The following is a 22,122-nucleotide window of genomic DNA, read 5'->3' on the forward strand; positions in this document are numbered from 1 at the left end:
GGAATAACATAAACTTGCTCATGGTTAGGAAATGCAAATGAGAGCCCTGCGATGACCTCATATGGCATCACATCATATGTTGCAGCCCACGGGCTCGAGTTCGGCCTGAACTCTCAGGGACAGCCACGGCACAGCACACAGGCTCCCAACAACAGTGTCAACGCTTGTGATAATGCTTTCTAACACATACACTGTGACAACGCTTTCTAACGCACAGGCTCCCAACAACTGTGCTTGAAGTGACTATTAAGATACGTAGGTGGTGTTAAGATGTTTCCCTTCTATACTTCATCAAAAAAGAGAACACATTTGACTATAATGTAGCACAAATACCACACTTATGCGTGGGACAATCAGGACCCGTCCTTACAGGGTCAGAATGTCCATTTCCCCAAATTATGGTGTGAAACAAAAGCACTGATGGGGACATCTTATCCAGGCAGTCACGCGCATCCTGGTGTTCACACACAGCTGTGTTTTTGCTGGAAGAGCAAGTCGTTTGTGCAAAGACACAACAGCGGTGCCCCGTCCCATAACCAAAGCTGATATTTTTTTGCTCCAGCACGATTACCTCCACTCAACACCGCCACTGCACTTCCTGTTATACTCTGCAAAAATGGAGACCATGATTCCAATCAGCCCGGTTTGTTCTGAGGCTCTGAAGGCTCTAAACATACATCCGTTTTGTTTTCTAAACAATTCAGAATTGGTAAAGAAAGGGAAACGTGCACTTTGGTTCTTTGGTTGAAAGACAAGCAGGGCACAGGGTAGGGTGGGGTGGCGGAGGGAACGGCTGGCTGGAGATTAGACACAGGTCTCTCAGTACAAACGAGAAGACCTGATCAGGCCCTCAGCTGGCCGGGGCGACTGTGCTAACGCGAGGAGGAGGCTGTTCTGGGGTCAGTGGCCTCCTCTGCTGCATTATCCTAGCTGCTTTCACACTCACTGGAAGCCTAAATAACCCTCTTTGTGGATAAAAGCAGAGGAGAGAGATGTGCAAAATGATAAATTAGAGCAAGCACGTGTTTTCACATCCAAGAAGAGTGGCTTCCTGCTATTTTTATCACTTTCTTGTATAATAAAGGGCATATTCCCTCCAAGGGTTCCGAAAATGGCCACAAGCCATAAATCTGAGAAAGTTAATTTACAAAACAGGAAAGACCTGAAGCTACACCTGGCCAAGATGAACTGCAGAGCAGGAAGATCACTAATTCGACATCCCAAGTATTTACATGCTGTCTAAATTTAGTGGCTTGGGAGGATTTCTCCTATGGATTGATGAAACAAACCAACGCACTCTCACCTGGCCCGGTGACTCACCTGAAGGTGCCCTTCCCATCATCCTCCTTGATCTCCAGACAGACGGTGAAGGTGAAGACATCACTATCAGGCGTCAGGGGAGGGGGCTGGGCCGCCAGAGGGGTCTTGTTGGCTGACCGCCGGAAGGCGGTCGCAAAGCTGTACAGTATCCGGCTGACCTGCAGCAGGAAAACACAAGGGGTCAACGTGTGGCTCCCGATATCCCGGGGAGAAGGTCACAGCGTAGACCCAAACAGTGGTTCTGCTGGGCTGCATAAGCACAGAGCTGGAATACGCTATCCCAATAAACATCCTCTTATGTCATGCAAACTGCTGAATTGCACCCTGGTGTGTATTGTTCTAGGAAACTGGTTTATTCTGATGGTAAATAAACTGAAGGGAGTGTCCCTGATGACGGTGAGGGCGTAATCTGTGTGTTTGGCCAGGTTTTGCTCGTCCTTAATGGGGCCGACTCAGCCCCCGCACGCTGAGAGTGCACGGCTCTGAGCCCTTACGCATCACACAGCTGTCCCTGAGGGAGGGAGAGCTGCCTGTATGGGATCCACAATCAAAAAGCACACCTCACAGGGTCTGGCTACAATTGGGAGTGATGTCATGCCAAAGCCCTGCTTTTATTACCATGGCTGAGTAATTCATAGCATAACACCGGCTCACCCCCCTGCACATCCTGCCACAGGGGACCATCCCCAGTGATCAGGTCACCCGCCCAAAAGGTGACAGCAGGAGCATTTCATGTGTGGTCTAGAACCAGTCACACTGAGGTAGGGCTGCCCCCTAATAGTCCACCAAACGTTAGTCAGTGAGAAGAGTCTTAGTTGACCAAGTTTTCATTTGTCGGTTAGTCACAGGAAAAAACCCCTCAAACTCCTTTCGGGAGCTGCGCCTTGTCATTAAAAAGTTATTAGACTATGTTGGGCAGGAAATCATCCAAAGTGTGGGATCATTTCGAGTGTGTAAAGGATGACCCCAAGAAAGTGACATGCAAATTCTGCATACAAAGATTCACCTATCATTCGTCGACCTCAAACAAGACTTATCATCTGAAACATGTAGGGGAGAGCCGTTACGAAAGTAACATGGGACGAAAGTAACATGGCGATTTTCTCCGAGCCCAAACAAGTCTGATATGCCTGACTGCGTCAGCATGTACAGCATGCAACACTTACCAAAACCCCGAAAAATCACGTGGATACATCATACTTTCGCGGAGTTATAAAGGCTATAGCAGCTGTTTTCAATCACGGAAAGTAAATTCATTCAAGCTGTAATTTTTTTTGAATGACAAGTTGTGTCTTTTGTTTCATGTGTCATAGTCGTGATCATTTGACAGATTAATTAGTACTTTAACACATCCTGAAGTTTGCCATGTCAGAGTTTCTCAGTTTAGAGGCAAGTCAGGTTTAACTGTCAGGAGTCATTGTCGGGACGATTGTAACAGTTGTTTTTGTGAGTGTTCATGTGAGTTTCCTTGTCCAGTAACAACGATAGGCAGCATACTTATATTATTACACTGAAGTCATTCCACATTTTTACAAAATAGTACCTGGTATGGATAGAACACACACATAAGTTGTTGATCAAAACGAAAATTAGTTTCTGTCTGTAATGTTATCTTTTAAAATGATGTTTATCTGAAAAGTGTTACTTTCGTCCCAGCTCTCCCCTAAGTAGCCTAACGTTATTATCCCTTTTGCATGTAACTTATTTTTATGCAATGTAGTGCACTGTTACATTGCATGTTTCGTTATGTTTTCATTAGTAGGAATAACCCTTTTCTGGATCTGACTCATTCAGAATCATTACCACTTTTGCCATTAGCACTGTCAATAACAAGCGGCTCCCTTCGTGCGTGTGCTTGTAAAATTTATATTTTAAAGGCTCATTATAATAAGGTTTTGTATTTCTCTGTAACATAGCACAGCATTAACAATGTTACTTATAGCATTCTTCCTCAGCCCTGGAACTCAAACCATTTTCTGATGCCCCAAAAATATATATTTAAATAATTAATGTCATATATGTGGGACGACTAGACGACTAGGAAAATCTTTGGTCGGGGGCAGCCCTACACTGAGGAGACAAGATCTTAACACTGGAGAGTGGCTCCCTCACGAACACAGGCACACACACACTCACAGTACTTATATATATACGCTCACATAGACATGGGCAACCATATCATGACAGCCTAGCAAGGCTTCAGCAAAATCCACATCAAAATAGAAGAAAAAAATGAGATTCTGAACAAATGAATAAAAGACATTAACACTTCTTGAATTCTTTATAAAGATGTGTTTTTACTTATAAAGAGTGGGAGGAGTTTTTGTTTTTTCAATGCAATGCCCCAATTTTGTGGGCTTTTATGTTTTATCTTTGCTGAGGCTGGGGCTTCTTGGCAGCACTAAAAAACATGGACTTGACAAGATTTGACAATGATTGAAAACTCCTGCTCCATGTCGTTACAGATGAAAAAGTGTAAGTGGAAGCCCTGACACATGTATGCACCCAAACACACACAAGAAAGTATGTCTAACCAGCTGAAGTGGGCATATGTGACAGCTGAGCTCTGTGCTCAGTGCACCCCCTGCAGGTGACGGCTGAACTGCAGACAGAGAGGGAACGTTCTGTGACGGGTCCCTGGTCGCTTACCGCTTCCTGGATCTCACAGCGGAAGACATGGATGCGGAAGATCTCTGCATTGTAGTGGCTCTCAGTGAAGGCGAAGCAATCACTCTCGGGTGTGCTGTCATGGCCGCGGACGCAGAACAGGATCTTGTAGATGGGATAGTTGGCAATCTCCATGCTAGTCTGAGGGTCCAGCAGCCTGTTTATGATGAAAGAAAAGCTTGATCAATTGAGCAGACAGGGGCGTACACTGCAGAGACACAGAACAAGCAAGATGAGCTGCTCTGCATCACCAGATACACTCAGCTCAACGCCATGTTCTCCAGCTTGTGTGAGCTATGAAGGCTCACATTTTGGCAGATTTTGCACACACTTCTGACTGAAGCCATGTCTTCACCTTTTATGGCTGCAATACTTGTATCTTGTTTCTTGTTAAACTGGCAGCAATGAAGTCACCTAGTAATATGCATTAAATTATAATTCGGCAATAAGCTCATCTGAAATGTGTTTAAGCCTGTACCTTCATGTAATTTAAGGAATTAGCAACACGAATCATTTTTAGAAAGCCCTGAGCAAACCCTTTTCTGCTCAGTCTTCTTGTTGCATCTGGCTTGGTGGTGGAGAGTGAACTTAACCCATACCCTAACTCTAACCCAGGCCTAGCCACTCCAAGGTGCAGGCTAACCCTAAAACTAGACGTAGCCAGACCTTAGCCTAGTCTAACCCTAACCTTAACCTAGACCTAGTCACTCTGAGGTATAACCAAGGCCAGGCTTGTGTAGCCACGGCGCACCTCCCAGTCCCCCATAGCCCTGCACCCAGCAACCCCCCCACCCCTCCCCCTGCCCTCTTCAGCCCGCTCCCTGTCACCTGACAGTTCCTTCGGAAACCCCGGGCACAGAAAGCGTGACGTCCAGGGGCACCTGGCACTGCCCACGCAGGATGCTGATCATGCGTAGGGCCTCCACCTCGCTGCGGGGGGCGTTGACCGAGGCGCAGCCCAAGTATGTCAGCTTGCTGAACACCACACTGTCCTCATCCGGCACCGGAGTGCTGGGGCTTGGCTCTGACGAGTCATCTGAGGAAAGCTCATCATTACGTGGGAGTCACATACTGCAGCACATGGTGTGTATGCACTGATGCAACTACTAATCTTCCTACTACCAACAGATCAGACAGGTATGCCCTCTGAATACCAGCACACAGGCTTATCACAAACCCCAGCCAATGGGAGGCATTCCACTGCAGGACCTCTATTGGAGAGGTGAATCTGCATAAAGCGCACTCTGAGCTAGAAGTCATGTAGTTGATACTCCACCCAGTAGATATCATGTCAAATTTTAGATCTTGATAAAAATCAATTGAAAAGAAAGCTGCAGCTGCAGAGAAAGCTCTTGTGGTTTCTCTGGTCCTCCCAATACCTGCAGTTAAACTATTAAAGGTTTCTATCAGGAACAATTATGTTATTTCTCTGTTTTTTTACCGTTCAGTTTTTGTACATTAAATATTTAATAAAAGATAAAAAAACATCTGGTAATCATGGTTTGTTGAACTGGCCAAGAATTTCTTTTGTTCAGGTTTGAGGAGTTATACATTTAACACTGCATGGGGTTATGACTGAAACTAGTAGCATCGCGTTGGCCCTATATACAGAGCACAGCAAGCACAGAGGGTAATTGTAGCTGTGATTCCTCTATTTAGCAAGGCTTTGGAAGTATGAATCAGCCTTTAGGGAGTGGAGCACTAACAAGGGTTATGTAATTCACAGCTATGTATTTGAATGCTGGGAACTGTAGTTCAATACAGAAAGTATCCATGCATTTCTAGGGCTGTAAACACATAAATAGTAACCAATGTGAAACATGTCGCATCTCATTTCACACCTAACGGAAACATGATAAAATATGGATAGGCTAGAATCAGAATTCAAAACATGGAAGGGGTCTATGAGCTCAGTACTAGAACTGTACCATTTCAAGGAGTGGTACTCACCATGTTGAGTGTGGCCACCTCTTTGGATGCATTGGGAGGGCTCATGCAGAAACTATTTGCAATTTTAAGAGGGGTCTCAAGTAAAAAAGTTTGACTACCACTGATTTGAATGTCCCTTAGTTGTGCATTTGGCCACAAGAGAGCAGCAGAGATACAGGTACAGAGAGTATGTTCACTGAGCTGTGTCTTCACATTCTCAGAAACACATCATTCACTCACCTCTGTACACGAACTCACTGTCCTGTGCCAACTGCACAGGCAGCTCCAGTTTGGGAAGGGTGCCGGGAGGGGCAGGGCATGCCTCTGGGGGTGCGGCCGTGGTGGGGTACCCCAGGCTGTCACCATTGTTGCCTCCGCCCACCTGGTCCACATTGCCCGCCTGCTCGGCCACAGATGGGTCCATCAGAACATCCTCCAGCTCCCGCTGCAACTGCTGCTCACTGCCGTTCCCTACGATCTGCCAACACACACACATGCACGAGCACACACACACGCACGCACGCATGCACGCATGCACGCACACACACACACACACACACAAACATGCATACATGAGCGCACACACACATTCACACGCAGACATAGGGTCAAAAGGTCAGGAAGATTCAAGGCAAAAAAAGTACTCATTCTCATATACTCTGAGGCTGAAAAGTTGTGATCTGCAACTTCCAGGATAAATAAAACCACTGTTATTAGTGGAGTAATAATATATGCTTTCATAGTCTCAGCTTCTTATGAACTTTTCATTACCTCAACACAAACCTGCTTGAAATTAAATCTGTTATTAAAGCCTTGTATTTGCAAAAAAAAGTACTGGAAACATAATCATCAGTTGTAAAAAATGAAAACAAGAAGAAAGGAGAGAAAGGAACATATCCTGAGTGTTTACAGTGTATACAAGTAAAGGCCAGAGGGCATTTGCAGAAATATACTGGATTGTAAGATCTGTATCAGCATACTTGGCATGAATCATACAACACTTCACTGTAGTCTGACAAAGCTTTTCAAAGGTTTTTCAATGGCTGTGCACCTAATGCAAGTGTGGAAATCACTTTTGTAAAAGCAACCTTGTTTCCATTCCAATGCACAGCTTTCTCAGTGCACAAGAGAAGGCTTGTCTTAACAGGAAGTTGACACCAGAAAGTGCTAGGGTTCTGGTCTAATGTAGGCTAGTGAGAGAAGAGGCACAGAAAGAAGCTAAAAAGCAGGGGGCCGGCACAGGAAACTTGATTTACGCCAATGAGCTACACATGAAGTGGAGTGGCCGTCGGGCCGACAAGCAGAACTATAGAGCCTATAGGGCCTTTTGTCTGACCCTGTTGCTGCACACGGGGGGGGGGGGGGGGGGGGGGGGGGCGCTGATCGAGTGACAATCAGAACAAAAACAGCACACAGCACAGACGTCACCACGACAGAGAGAGGACGAAGAGAGAGACTGACCTTAAAGCTGACACCTTCCTCAGAAATTACCTGCATAACAAACAACACGTTTAGACACCCTGGCTAAGTCCCTCTGCTCCTCACTGCATGGCTTTCAGAGAAGTAGAAAAGAAGCTGATGAGTGAAAACAAGAGCTCTGAGCAGTTAGCAAACAAATCAATGTACACTAGAGTTATCCCTCTAGACAGCAGAGGTTAGCATATTAGCCTTTATGCTACAGGCCTCTAAATAAACAACCATTTCACTTGGGTGTTAACAGAGAGCAGGGGTATGTGTATATCATCACAGGGTTTTGGATTCAAATTAGGAACTCTGTTGTGTAGTTAGAGGACACATTCGTGTAAAATGCAAAGGTATCAGTAACATTGATCACAATGGACAACCAAATCAATAGTGAAAAGCAAAATGGTATAAAATAACAAAAATCTAACAAATGAGAGCACCTTAGACATTTTAAAGCTGTAACAGATTTAAAAAGTGAATGAACAGACCTAAATCTTTTTGAGTGAACCTTTCCACAGAAAACTGTGATCCTTCTTCTGACCTAAACAAGCTGCTCAGATATTAGCAAAGGAAACCTCCAGGAGAAATCCAAATAAGTGAACACCTGTGTTTAACACTCTTCAACCCATTATGAACGAAACTGCTTCAAACTCTTCCTCGCTGTGTGATAGACCTGGCATTTCACACTCCTCCTCTCTGTGTGATGGATCTAATATCTCATAGATCATCCTCACTCATGGATCTAATATCTCATACTCTACCGCACTATGCAATGAATCTAATATCATACTCTTCCTCACTGTGTGATGGATCTAATACGTCATACTCTTCTTCACCGTGTAATGGATTCAATATCATACCCCTCCTCACTGTGTGATAGATCTAATATCTCATACTCTTCCTCACTGTGTGATGGATCTAACACCTCATACTCTAGTTCACTTTTATTTCACCTCACTCTCACCTGTGCCTAGTTTCCTTGACAACGTGATGCGAGTGTGACACAAGCTTAAACACGCACAGCAGTTTGTTAAGGAACCTTTTGCATTGCCAGGACCCAAATTCAGACTGGCATCATGGGAAACGTGTAAGCTTTGCCACACTGTTTGCCAGCAGGCCCCACAGGCAGCTGAGGTGACTGTGTACACTGTGTACCACTTCAGAGACAAGGAAAGCCTCACACTAAGCAGGGCCAATTACTGGTTCCTAGTCAGAGACAGATGGACTACAACAATGGCAGTGTTTCATATGCTCATGAATAGAAGACTCAATACTATCAACACTCTTTGCAGCTGAAGATCCCCTCCCAGTGCAAACAGTGAAAAGAATTACAATAGTTAGCTACTGGAATATCTGCACACGTGTGCACTAATGGAGAGGGTGACACAGCATGGGCCAGTGTTGTTATGCCTTCTTCTGCTTTCAGCCGAGCTATCTGCATGCTGCCAAGCATGTTGATCTAGACATGTACTTGTGAGCTCAGCACTATATCTGGCACCAATGCTTGTTCATGTATGGTTATCGGTGTCCTGTTTGCACAACTTTTCACGTGACTTCATAAGAAGCATTTTGTGAGGCACTCTGAATAAGAGCATTGGCTAAATGACACTGTAATGAAATGTAACGTCATGTAATGTCCGGTGCATGTTGAACAGCAGATGTGTAACAGCAAAGCAAAAGTACTGCTTGGAAATACTTTGATAAAACAAAATAAAATGCTAATCAATGCAAAATATACAGTTCTGATAACAAGTCTTAAATATCACAAATCATGAACTGCACTGTGCATTTCAAATAAATGATTCCAAAACTACTACCAGAACAGACAAGTGTAAGACATCGATCTTACATGTTCATAGGGGGAGGAAATTACATTTCTGTAGCATGACAGCACACCAAAAGGTTTCACAATTACCAGTGCAGGTCATGATTTAGAAGAGGAATGGGAGAAACAGTAGGGACAGAGAACCATATGTGAAGTTAAATCTAGCAAAGGAGATGAATGATTATCAACTGCAAACAGGTACCTGGACCAGTGGCTTCCCATTGGAGTCAAGAGAAAGAATATTTTTAGACTCAGGAGTCAGGGCGCAGCTATGAACGTCATGATGTTTAATTTCTTTTAAGATGCCACTATTTCATAATTCAAAATCAGAGTCCCACGGGGTAGAAACTGTAAATTGTAAAAACTGAAGTAGATGTTCCTTAATTGGTGCGGGGGATGGGAAACAAAGACTCCTTTCTCTTCTTATTCACTAAAAAGGACAAATGTAAGATGTCAGATCAAGTATAAATTAAGACTCAAAAGAGAGTCAGTTTGTCCACTTGGTACCAACTGAACTGTAAGGTAAGAAACAACTAATTTGTTTGTGGCTACAGAGTTATAAATGTACACAGATGCCATCTACTGGAGGCAAGATGACAAGAACTGGGCATGCTTACATGATGCTTTGACATGTGAAAGAAACTGAACACATGTTAGACCTAAAAAAGGTTAACGGCTTTGTCATTCATATGTCAAACAATGCAAGCCCAAGTCTACCTGGAGACCTTGGACCTGAATGAGATACTGCTTCAGGGAGAGATCAAATTTTACATATTACCCCACCCAAACCAACAATATTTCTATGCCTTTGTCTCTCACTGCCCCAGAAAGAGTACTACAGTCTTTTATACTGACAGAACGGACGTCATAATAAAAATTGGCTGTTTTTCAGTTGACATCAGCTCAGTAAGCAACCTTGGCTTTTTATTTGCATGTAATAGCCTAATAACTAGAGTCTTGTCTACATTTCCTGTTAGCCTAAGAGCTACAGCAGAAATATGCCACTCTTACAGGTAATTCAGTTGCCATACCGTGCTAATGAATCAGCTAACATGAGTCATTCATCCACTGATAGTCAAAGATTAAAGGGATACTCCAACATTTTTGGAATTCACTTATTTGCCTTCAACCCCAGAGTCTGATAACAGGATATATATCGTTCTCTTCTCTGTGCATCCAATAACCCAGTCTGACGGCGCTACCGCTAGCCTAGCTTAGCATAGTCGCTGTAAGTGCACTGGATACGTTTAGCCTCAGTGATAAAATAAACTTGGCAATTTACAGCGACAAGTGGCCGTTGCAAAGCCAGCTAGGTGGGGCTAAATTAGACTAGACACGAGGTCTGGTTAAATGCAAATACTGAGCGATGCGACACGGCGAAGGCAGCGTGACACACGTTGCTGAAACAAATGATCCAACATTTTGGTTCCAGTCAAACATGGAGGAGAAGCTTGTCGTTGCTGTATCGGGTTTCCCCATACTCTACAATTGATACGTCTCTTGTCTCTTGATACGTACAGAGATTTTAAAAAAAAGATGCATGGAGAAGGGTGTCCGAAATCGTGGAGAAGCCTGGTATACATACATATTCATATATATGTGCACTGCAGTCACAGCTTTTTAGCTTTAACTTTAATACAGTGCCCAACCACTACCTAGCTACCTAACTAACTAACGTTTTGCCAGTCATTGTAGATACCTTACATACCAGCTTTCCCTAAGCTAAGTGATGCAAACACATTGCTGCTTCGTGTCACTAATAAGTAGGCAATGATACGGGTTGGTTTTGTTTTTAAGGAACTATGCCCACGTGTTCCTCAAATAAAAAGATGTTGGTATACAGCCATGCGTCGCTTAACGTCCACGATACATTCTGTGAAATAGGACGTTATGTGATTTGGATGTTGTGCAAACACCATACTATATACTTAGCAAACCTATATGGAATAGGCACGAGATTGGATGCTGCTGCTTACGAGTCGAAGCTTACTATACGGTAAACTTTTTAATTCACATTAAAACAACGATAGAAAGTACAGTACACAGGCTACGTAAGACATCAGCATAGGTGTTTATTATGACTATCAAGACATATGTATTATACGGTATACTATGTACTGTACCATTATACGCCTGGCAGCGCAATCGCTTTATTTCCATGAGACATGAGATAGACGTGTTGCGTGCGGGAAGCGTTGCCTTCCCTACGTCCGGTTATGTCCGCTACGTCCCGTTCTGTGATTGGAATTTTTAAACTTTATTGTAACCTTATGGGACTACACACGTACATGTGAACGGACGTTGTCCGAATGGTCGTTAAGTGGCGCATGACTGTACAAGCCTTTGGCCTTTTCTTTAGTGATTTTCACAATTTCCAGTGACTCTGCATTTGTAAATTTGTGTTCCCTTTAGAGCTTTTTAAACATATCTCCAAATATGGAAAGCTGCTATATGGTATTTCATATCTCATTCTTATCGAATCAATATCGAATCGGAATCAAATCAAAAAGGATTAAATCGAATCGTTAGCTTGTGAATCGGAATTGAATGGAATCGGGCGGGGCATCTGTGCCAATACCCAGCCCTACTGGGTACCCCCCTTTGCACCCAGAACGGCCTGAATTCTTCGTGGCATGGATTCAACAAGGTGTTGGAAATATTCCTTGGAGATTCTACTCCATGCTGACATAATAGCATCACGCAGTTGCTGCAGATTTGTCGACTGCACATTCATGCTGCGAGTGTCCCGTTCCACCACATCCCAAAGGTGCTCTATTGGATTGAGATCTGGTGACTGTGGAGGGCATTGGAGTACACTGAACTCATTGTCATGTTCCTGGAGCCAGTTTGAGAAGACGTGTGCTTTGTGGAATGGTGCGTAATCCTGCTGGAAGTAGCCATTAGAAGATGGGTAGACCGTGGTCATAAAGGGATGCACATGATCCCAGCAACAATACACAGGTAGGCTATGGCATTTAAGCAATGCTCAATTGGTATTAAGATGCCTAATGTGTGCCAAGAAAATGTTGCCAACACCATTACACCACCACCTCCAGCCTGAACTGTTGACGGAAGGCAAGATGGATCCATGGATTCATGCTGTTTACACCAAATTCTGACCCTACCATCTGCATGTTGCAGCAGAAATCGAAATTCGTCAGAACAGACAATGTTTTTCCAAATGTCTACTGTTCAGTTTTGGTGAGCCTGTGCCCACTGTAGCCTCAGTTTCCTGTTCTTAGCTGACAGGAGTGGTACCCAGAGGGGTCTTCTCCTGCTGTAGCCCATCCACCTCAATGTTCGACATGTTGTATGTTCAGAAATGCTTTTCTGCATAGCACTGTTGTAACGTGTGGCTACTTGGGTTTCTGTCGCCTTCCTGTCAACTTGGACCAGTCTGGCCATTCTCCTCTGACCTCTGTCATTAACAAAGCATTTTCGCCCACAGAACTGCCACTTGCTGAATATTTTTTGTTTTTTGCCCCATTCTCTATACACTCTAGAGACTGTTGTGTGTGAAAATCCCAGGATTTCAGCAGTTTCTGAGATACTCAAACCACCCTGTCTGGCACCAACAACCATCCTAAGGTCAAAGTCACTTAAATCAGACTTCCTACCCATTCTGATGTTTGGTCTGAACAGCAAATGAACCTCTTGACTATGTCTTTGTGATTTTATGCATTGAGTTGCTGCCAGATGATTAGCTGATGTTACGTCCTAGGATGTATTCGTGTGTCTCTTCTCTCTCTCCCTCTCTCTTGCTCCCCATCCAGATTACGGCGCGATTGTCGAATTGCAGCGATTGGCTGGAAGACGGGTGGGGAGATTTGAAAAGCAGCATCTGGGCAGGACCGGGACCTCTCTTTCTCCCTCCTGCTCCCTTGGCCTGGCTCATCCCTGAAGTATTATTTGTTCAAAAGAAAAAAAAAATAAATGAAAAAGTCTGACGTGAAGACGCAGCGTGTGCGTGTGTTGTTCAGATAGCAGGGGTCGGAGGATCAGGCGTCCGAATACTTTTGTCCATATAGTGTACAACTGCACTATGTCTGATAGTGAGCTGATGTCTGATAAGGGGTTTACGCCTGTACCCGCACCTCGTAGGGCTGGGCCAGTGGCCAGCTCCCCTGCCTGTCCGGTCCCCTCTCCTGTCCGCTCTGTAGCTGCATCTCCCATTCGCCCATCTTCCATAGTACCCGCAGGAACACCTTCTGCATGTCCTGTTTTTGATGTCAGTAGACACGTTAACCTGGTGTCTCCGTTTCGTGAGTTGGAGGTAGACTCCTACTTCTCTGCCTTTAAACGCATCGCAGCTACCCTGCAATGGCCCAAGGACGGTCCTTGTTGCTGCAATACAAGTTGGTGGGGAAAGCTCAGGAGGTGGTAAAATAGGCAAAAGTTCAGGTCCCATTCAAAAACTGCCAACCAAACATTTGTCGAGTTTGCTTGTGAAAAGGGGTCTTTTCGACAAATGGCGTGCTGCCAGTAAAGTCACTGATTTTGACCAGCTCCAGGAATTGATCCTGCTGGAGGATTTTAAAAGGCGTTTGCCCGACAGTATTGTGGTGTACTTGAATGAACAGAGGGTGATATCGCTAGCCGAGGCAGTGGTAATGGCTGGCGAGTTTATTCTAATACACAAGACCGTCTTTTCTTCACCAAAGCGTAGTGAGGGGAAAGGGTGGTCACCAAGTGTTGAGCCCAGAGGGTTCGTGGCCTCAGGACGGTCAGAGGAGTGTTCCAATGTGTCTCGCCCGGCTGTTTCCTCTTGTGCGAGGGAAAACGCGTGAATGTTTTTACTGAAAATCTGGCCATTTAATTGAGGATTGCAAAGAGCTGAACAAAAAGCGTAACAATCCTAACAATCCTTGCGCTTCTGCAACTCGTGTCTCCAGTGCCGGCTGACCCAGTAGCACAAGGGTGCGATACCGGGTACGACCCCTTTCTGTTGAAGGGTTTTGTGTCTCTCACCAGCGAAGAAACAGAGAGAAAACCTGTTACTATTTTGAGAGATACGGGTGCGGCGCAATCTTTTATTCTTTACAGTGCGTTGCCGTTTTCTGATGTGTCATTTTGTGGGTCACATGTGTTGGTGTGGGGAATTGAGCTGGGTTGTGTCAAGGTTCCTCTCCATAGCATATACCTTGACTCAGAGCTAGTGTCAGGTTCTGTAAAAATTAGAGTGTGTGCACAGTTGTCTGTGAATGGGGTGTCTCTCATCCTCAGAAATGATCTGGCCAGAGGTAGGGTATTCCCCTTGCCCGAGGTAACTGATCAGCCTAATGTACACTCCGATGGGTTGGCTGAAAGGTTTCCTTCGGTGTTTCCTGCATGTGTTGTGACGCATGCTCAAGCGTGTAAATTTGCTAAGGACGTGGACCTTACCAATACTTTTATGAACATGTCCAATGTGCCTGGGAGGGTAATGTACCTGATCCTAGTAGGTCCCCGACTGAATTGCTGTTGTCCATGACTGACGCTGATGGAGCGCCACCGCTGGGAATTAGAAGAGAGCAACTGGTCGCCACTCAGAGGGCCGATTCATCCTTGGCCAGATGTTTTTCCACAGTGGTTAGTAGAAGTGAGTTGCCACAAAAGAAGGTGGCCTATTTCTGTGATGGGGGTGTGTTGATGTGCAAGTGGACGCCATCAACACAAGATGACCTGGGCTGGAATTTACCAGCTCGAAGTGTTAACACTGGCACATGATAATGCGTTGTCTGGTCATTTAGGGGTCAGGAAAAGGGTTTATTGTGTTTCACGTTATTTCTTTTGGCCAGGTTTAAAATCGTCAAACACTGCTGTTCCTGTCATGTATGCCAACTGGTGGGAAAACCTAACCAAGTAGTTCCCCAAGCTCCCCTTTGTCCTATCCCATTTATTGGAGAGCCATTCAAGTGTATCATCTTCGACTGGGTCCTTTACCAAAAAAAAAAAAACCTGGCAATCATTACATTTTGATGGTGATGCGCGCTGCTACACGCTACCCTGAAGGGATTCCGCTGCACACTCTCAAGGCCAAGGCGGTAGTGAAAGCCTCGGTGAAATTTTGCACAACCTTCTGGTTACCTAAGGTGATACAAACTGACCAAGGTACTAATTTCACTTTGAAATTGTTTGCTCAGGTCTTGCGACATCTGTCCATCAAACATCAGATGTCAAGTGCATACCATCCTGAGTCTCAAGGCGCAGTGGAGCGATTCCATCAAACGCTCAAATCCATGCTGCGCACATATTGCCTTGAGTCTGGAAATGAGTGGGATGAGGGGCTTCCACTGGTATTGTTGTTTGCTGCATGTGAGACGGTGCAAGAATCCCTGAGTTTCAGTCCCGGTGATTCGTGGACCATTGAAACTGCTCTGGGAAACCTTAGTGTCCAACAAAACCAGTTGTGAGTCCAACGTGTTAGACTATGTGAGTTCTTTTAGCGAGTGCCTTCACAGGGCTTGTGCTGCCGTGAAAGAGTCTTTGTAGTTGTCTCAGTCTAAAATGAAAGCCCACTTCATTAGAAGGGCTGTGCACTGAGATTTTACTCTGGGTGTGCGAATGCTTGTGTTGCTTCCAGTTCCCGGATCGGCTTTGCAAGCTCGGTTCTCTAGTCCTTATGTGATTGCGTCAAAGCTCAGCGAGACCGATTACGTGATTGAGACACCAGATCGAAAGCGCAAAACTCGTGTGTGTCACATCATGTTGAAGCCTTATGTTGACCGTGATGCTGATGAAAAAAACGCTTCTTTACTGGTGAACACTGAGGTGAAGGGTGTGGCCTCTGTTTCCCTAGCGCCCTCTTACTGTCCTGAGGAGGATGGGTTGGTAATGCGCTCTGCCCCTGTGTCCTGCGGTCAGCTACAGAACTCCAAAATTTTAGGAGACCTGGAGTCGCATTTGTTGCACCTGTCTGTATCGGACCGTACTGACATAATCCAGTTGATTCAGAGCCATCCATCTATATTTTGTGATGTACTGACTCAAACCTGTGTTGTTGCATGACATCGATGTTGGTGAACATGCTCCCATTAAACAGCATTCCTACTGTGTGCATCCAGCAAAGAAGATCACGATGCAGAAAGAGGTTGAGTACTTGCTGGAGAACGGTTTTGCCATCCCACGCTCTAGTCCATGGAGCTTTCCGTGTATTTTAGTGCCTAAGCCTGACAGCCCAGTTCGGTTCTGTACCAACTACCCGAGAGTGAACACAGCAACCCAACCGGATTCTTTCCCGTTACCTCGCATGGAGGACTGCATAGATAAGGTTGGTCCCTCACGGTTCGTAACCAAACTGGACCTGCTAAAAGGGTACTGGCAAGTACCATTAACTGCTCATGCCTCTGAAGTATCTGCCTTCCTTACTCCAGATAGTTTTTTTACAATACAGTTTTACCGTTCAGTCTTAGGAACGCGCTCGCCACGTTTCAAAGGCTGATGAACTTGGTGCTGGCTGATATGCAAAACTGTGAAGCCTATCTGGATGACGTGGTAGTCTATACATCCACTTGGGCTGAGCATATGGAGGTTCTTAGGCCTGTGTTTGGGCGGTTGCAAGACACTTCGCTCACACCTAACCTGGCAAAGTGAGTTTGGCAAAGCATTGGCATTGACCATCCCGTTTCTACTCTAAAAAGTTCACCAAACACCAACTCAATTATAGTACCATTGAGAAGGAAACCTTGGCCCTCCTGCTGGCGCTACAGCAGTTCGAAGTATATCTTGGGTCAAGCACTCTCCCCATCATGGTTTACACCAACTATAACCCACTGGTGTTTTTGAGCCGGATGTGTAACTCCAACCAGAGGCTGATGGTTGTTGCTAGCACAGTGGTTCCCGTTAGAGATTCACCACAAAAAAGGGTCTGACAACATAGTGGCAGACGCTTTGTCCCATGTGTGAATTTGTGGGTGATTTCTGGAGTGCGAAATGTTACCACTGTGTGATCGCGATGGTGCCAAATTGTGTACAAACGTGTGCAAACATGTTTGTTCTTGTGTGTGGGGGTGTTACGTCCTAGGACGTTTTCGGGTGCGTTTTCTCTCTCTCTCTCTCCCTCTTGCTCCCTGTCCAGGTTATGGTACGATTGTTGGATTGTGGCGATTGGCTGAAAGACGGGCGGGGAGATTTGAAAAGCGGCATCTGGGCAGGAACGGGACCTCTCTTTCTCCCTGCTGCAAACCCCGGCTGCTTACACTGCCCGCGAGAGTATGCTGGATGCTAGATATTTTATCAATGAACAGGTGTACTGGTGTACCTAATAAAGGGGCCACTGAGTGTATTTCTGAATGTACCCTCAGCAATTTTTTATGTCTTGATCTCAAGACTATACATAAATTATATATCAAATTTGAAGACACGACTTGACTGAAATTGACTGGGTAAACCCTTGGTTTCCCATTCAAACAGGAGGCAATGTAGTTTCATGACATCACTTCAGAGCTCTCATACACGTTTAGACATGAACCTTGGGACAGGGAAACTCTTGTACTGTTAATTTCCTGACTGACATTGGCATGTTTGTTGTAAACAGCATCACTGTTCTTGTGCTTTGGTGTATTCAAAAACATTCACTTTGTGGCTACCTCAAAGAAATTTCTTACTCAAAGAAATTTAGCCTATAATTTGAGAATGGCATTAATGGAATAATGTCCTGGCTCTGTGCACACAGATTGTAAGGTATAAGGGAAGCACAATTTCAAGGGAAACACAAATGCTATCATTCTCTATAATGTTTCTACTGATTCAATACTGGTATGAAAGGATGGGAAAGACCTAGAAAAACAAAATGTGAAGAACTGTACTACTACCATAATAATGATGCACTAATTATTAGTTAATAGCAGCATCTAGGAACAGACTGATGTTTTGCTACACTGCTTTCATTGACTTGAATATTTACACAATTTTAATGCATACGCATTTAGGAATGTCCCTCTGCCTTGAAAACTGTTTGTAGACCAATAATTGTGAATTGAAAATGAGTATATTTTAGATACTATATAAAATGACTATATACAGCACTTTGAAAAAGTATTCAGTTCCCAACCCTTTTTTCACACAAGCGATTTCCACAACCTGAGATTTTGACTAATTACGCTTTAATTACGACATTTTTTTATTTGTGAATCACTCAACAGTACAGCCCAAAAAAGGAAATAATAAACCATTAAAGAATAAAAAAAACATGAACTGAAATGTCAATTATTATTAAGTATTCATTCTCCTTTTTTAGTACCTGCTTGAACTACCTTTTACAGCTATCCCACTATTTATATGCTTTGATGAAATGATTTCACTTAATGTTTTTAACCGGGTTACACAGCCATAAGTCTTTTTGAATAATTCTCTATTAATTTTGCACAACGTGATGGAGCATTATTAGCCCATTCCCCCTTAAAAAATTGCTCAAGCTGTACCAGGTCAGTTAGGGGAGTGGTGGTGGACAGCAATTTTGAGGTCTTTCCACAGATATTCGATGGGGTTAAGGTCAGGACTGGACTGCTCAAGGACGTCAATTTTCTTCATTTTAAGCCAATCCAGTTTTGCTCTGGCAGTGTGCTTTGGGTCATTGTCCTGCTGAAACACAGAGTTCCTCCTTAGTCTACACTCTCTGGCAGAGGGGAGTAGGTTGTTATCTAGAATCCCCATGTATTGTGCAGCATTCATCTTTCCATCAATCCTGACCAGACTGGCAGTCCCTGCTGCTGATAAGTACCCCGATAACATGATGCTACCACTAGCGTATTTCACTGTGGGAATGGTGTCTCCTGGCTGATGTGCAGGCTAACAGCTTTACACCACACATTCCACTTATTGTTTGAGCCAAAAAGTTTCACTTTAGTCTCATCGGACCACAAGACCTTCTGCCAGATCTTGGTAATATCTTCCAAGTGACGTTTTGCAATGTCTTTTTTTCCTTGTCACTCTTCCATAAAGGCCCTATTTGTGCAATAGCTCGTCAAAGATTGTTGACCAATGGACATCAGCTGCAGCCACTGACTTCTGTAGCTTGGTCAACGTGACAGTTGGCATCACAGTAGCCTCTCTGACAAGCACCATTCTTGTTCAACAACTAAATTTGGGGGGGGGGGGGGGGGGGGTTGCAGCCGGCCATAGGCAGTGTGGCTGTAGTTCCATATTTCTTCCACTTCTGTATGATGGACTGCACTGAGCTCCAAGGTGTGTTCAGTGCCTTTGAAATGTTTTTGTATCCTTCCCCAGGTTTGTGCTTCTCCACAATTATATCCCTCACTTGTTTTGAATGCTCTTTCCTCTTCATTCTGGTTTGTTCAATGGAAAATCCAACCATACTGTTTGACTTTATAGAGAGGGAAGGTATTATGCTCATGAAGTAATTCAAAAGAAGTGATCCACTAATTTCCTACACAGGTGGAAACCATCAACAAACTGGATGAGTTTATGAGACATTTTTTAGGTATATCTTAAGGTAGCCTTATAATTACGAAGGGTATGAATACTTTTTAAAGTTCAAAGTTTTAGTTTTATTTTTTTCTAAATTTTTTAAAAGGTTTTGGATGTTCCTTTTGATTTGTCATGATGAACAATACTGTGTAGACCAGCTGGAAAAAAATCTTTAATATAATTTAAATTTGGAATCGGAGACAACAAATCGTGAAAACAGTATTGGGGACTTGACTTCTTTTTCAAGGCACTGTATATAATCTATATTTTTTCCATCAAATACATCATAAACGGAAGCTGTTCATTACAAATTCCCAGAAAGGATCTGCACTCTGAGTTCTGAGTATGTGACCAGAGGATGTGCAGAGGAAAAAGGACGTAACTGGTGGTGTCCAGTTCAACGTAAACAGAAAATGAAGACACACATAACCGCTGTGCTGTGAACATGGCTTGCAGCCAGCAGCTCTAGTAAGGATGATGGTGTGATGGATGAAGAAAAGAAAAAAAGCGTAGCATGGACGTTATAGTGACACATGAGCTCAGAGGTGGCCGCGCTGAACGCGATGAGCAGCAGCCATCAGGACTTCTGCTACGGATCTTTCAGTGTGACCAGGAGGAGGGAAGGAGGGAGAGTGAGGGGTTTCCCTGGGTGAGCCTGCCTCAAACACCAATCAAATGGCTGGTCAGGTGAGCGGCAGAGACATGCCCCAGTTTGGACTGTGCGGACTGTGCCAGTGGCGGTTGCTCAACTGGACACCACAAAGCATGGAGATCTGTGCCATTCAAGGGGTGAGAAAAAAGCACAGTCAGTCTAAGGTGAAACTCACTCTGACTAATTCAGCTATGCCCTAGTAACACAGGACAGACCTATCTGTTTACAGTCTGAAGCTGCCCTCCACTGTTGATTTACACTTACAAAATAAAGCTTATGTGTCCTTAATTCAATGACGGATACGTGAAAGATGATGCCAGGTGAACAGTTCAGAAGTGTTGTCATAAATACTGAGAAATGTGGAATATGAGAGAGCATGGAATGCTTGCATCTGTGGTGATGAGCTGTTATGAATAAACACAAGTAACAGTTTTACATCACTGAAAATGAGGAAACATAAAGACAGACCTCAGCCACGACCACTGTAGTTGTCTGCCTGACAGAGAGTTTCATCCAATATGACAAAGGGTACTGTCAGGGGCAGGGGTGACATGATGTTGGTGTTAACTGTGAAGCCCACCCCAGATGGAATCTCCACACCCCTCTTGGCGATTCTGTATCTGGAAGGGCCTAGACTCAGGCGCTCTTACCTTCAGTCCTGTCTTTTCGTCATCGCTACCGTTATTAGTGGAGGGCGTTTCGTCCCCCTGGCGGGACACCAGGACAAAATCCTCACTGTTGAGAGTGGAAACTGAGTCGGACGACACGCTAATTTTCCCAACCGACGCCTTGTCATCCATGACTGTTAAACCAAGCGCAGCTCATGAATGAAGTTAAATCATTAAAATCACCTAGAAAACAAAACCACAAAATGCACTTAACTGATATTCTCAGTATTTAAGGGGACATTGTTTGTTAAGGTTAGAATACTGGATTTCCACCCATTACCGAGAAAGGGCCCCAACGGCTATGTGCTTGTGTAGTTACACACTGCCTCCAGCAGGAGGCGGGGCACATTCCAAACAGTGCTGTGGTTCTGCTGGGAGCAGAAGGTAAGAGAAGGAACCACAGCAACACTCGTTTCCTCATTTCTGGAACTGGGTCTATTTTTTGTTTCAGCAAAGAAGCACCTCTTTTACTGTCCGATAGAGAAATGTAATGTCATGATGATGCAAAACAAAAGCATAATAGAAGCCAAATGTGGGAATGGAAATAAGGAAGCAGCTTCATGCAGTCACATGGTCTGGGCTCTGGGTGGAGTGGCTCTGGTCAGTGATACAGGGAACACGTTGCATCTGCTTTCCATCCAATATCCTAACCTTAATGCAAAACACATTTCCATGGCAACATTCAAATTCATTCAAGACTGGCAGGTATTCCTTGTCGCTCAACACGGCATCATTTTTTTCCAGCTCCCAGAGAATGACACATAAGGGTTAGTGACATCACAAGACAGCACAGCCCTGAGATAAAATACCAGTATACACCTGGGAGAGAAGATAACGTGGCTCTGAGTAAGTGATGAGAGGGGTCATGAGAGCCAGTAAAAATACGTGACAACATTAAAAGCATATGCAGGTTTTTATTTACTGCTATCACCTAGCGTGTCTCAGCAAACTTCTTGACCACATCTCAGATGGGAGCTCAGGAAGGGAGTGAGGGTGCGGTTTGGAGTACCACCAGTGAGCTTCCTCTCATTCAAGCCGGCGCTGTGGGCACTGAAGTCATATCCCCTTTCAGCGTCATCCAGCGCTCCAGATCGATATGGAGCAGCCAAGAGAGGGCTGCTAATGGGCCAGCTGCACTGCATTCTGCACCTCTGAGCCTAGAGTGCCGGAAAACATAAGAGCTCTGCGAC

At 44.5% G+C, this 22,122-nt stretch overlaps 1 protein-coding gene across 3 annotated transcripts in view; it reads right to left on the reverse strand.

Annotated features, from left to right (window-relative positions):
- The window catches only part of LOC118777469 (rab GTPase-activating protein 1), a 111,342-nt gene that overhangs the window by 64,034 nt on the left and 25,186 nt on the right, over positions 1–22,122 (reverse strand). The window contains exons 2-7 of one of the 3 annotated variants that reach the window (XM_036528403.1): positions 20,915–21,115; positions 7,378–7,407; positions 6,157–6,394; positions 4,816–5,023; positions 3,970–4,144; positions 1,321–1,478 (exon numbers count right to left, since the gene is read on the reverse strand). In XM_036528403.1, the coding sequence (XP_036384296.1) occupies positions 1,321–1,478; positions 3,970–4,144; positions 4,816–5,023; positions 6,157–6,394; positions 7,378–7,407; positions 20,915–21,064 (959 nt within the window). In that variant the 5' untranslated portion in view covers positions 21,065–21,115. The remainder of the gene's footprint in view (positions 1–1,320; positions 1,479–3,969; positions 4,145–4,815; positions 5,024–6,156; positions 6,395–7,377; positions 7,408–20,914; positions 21,116–22,122) is intronic. The other 2 variants (XM_036528405.1, XM_036528404.1) reach the window with 2 other exon arrangements.

This window comes from Megalops cyprinoides, chromosome 5 (genome assembly GCF_013368585.1).
Source record: "Megalops cyprinoides isolate fMegCyp1 chromosome 5, fMegCyp1.pri, whole genome shotgun sequence".
Taxonomy (NCBI): Eukaryota; Metazoa; Chordata; class Actinopteri; order Elopiformes; family Megalopidae; genus Megalops; species Megalops cyprinoides.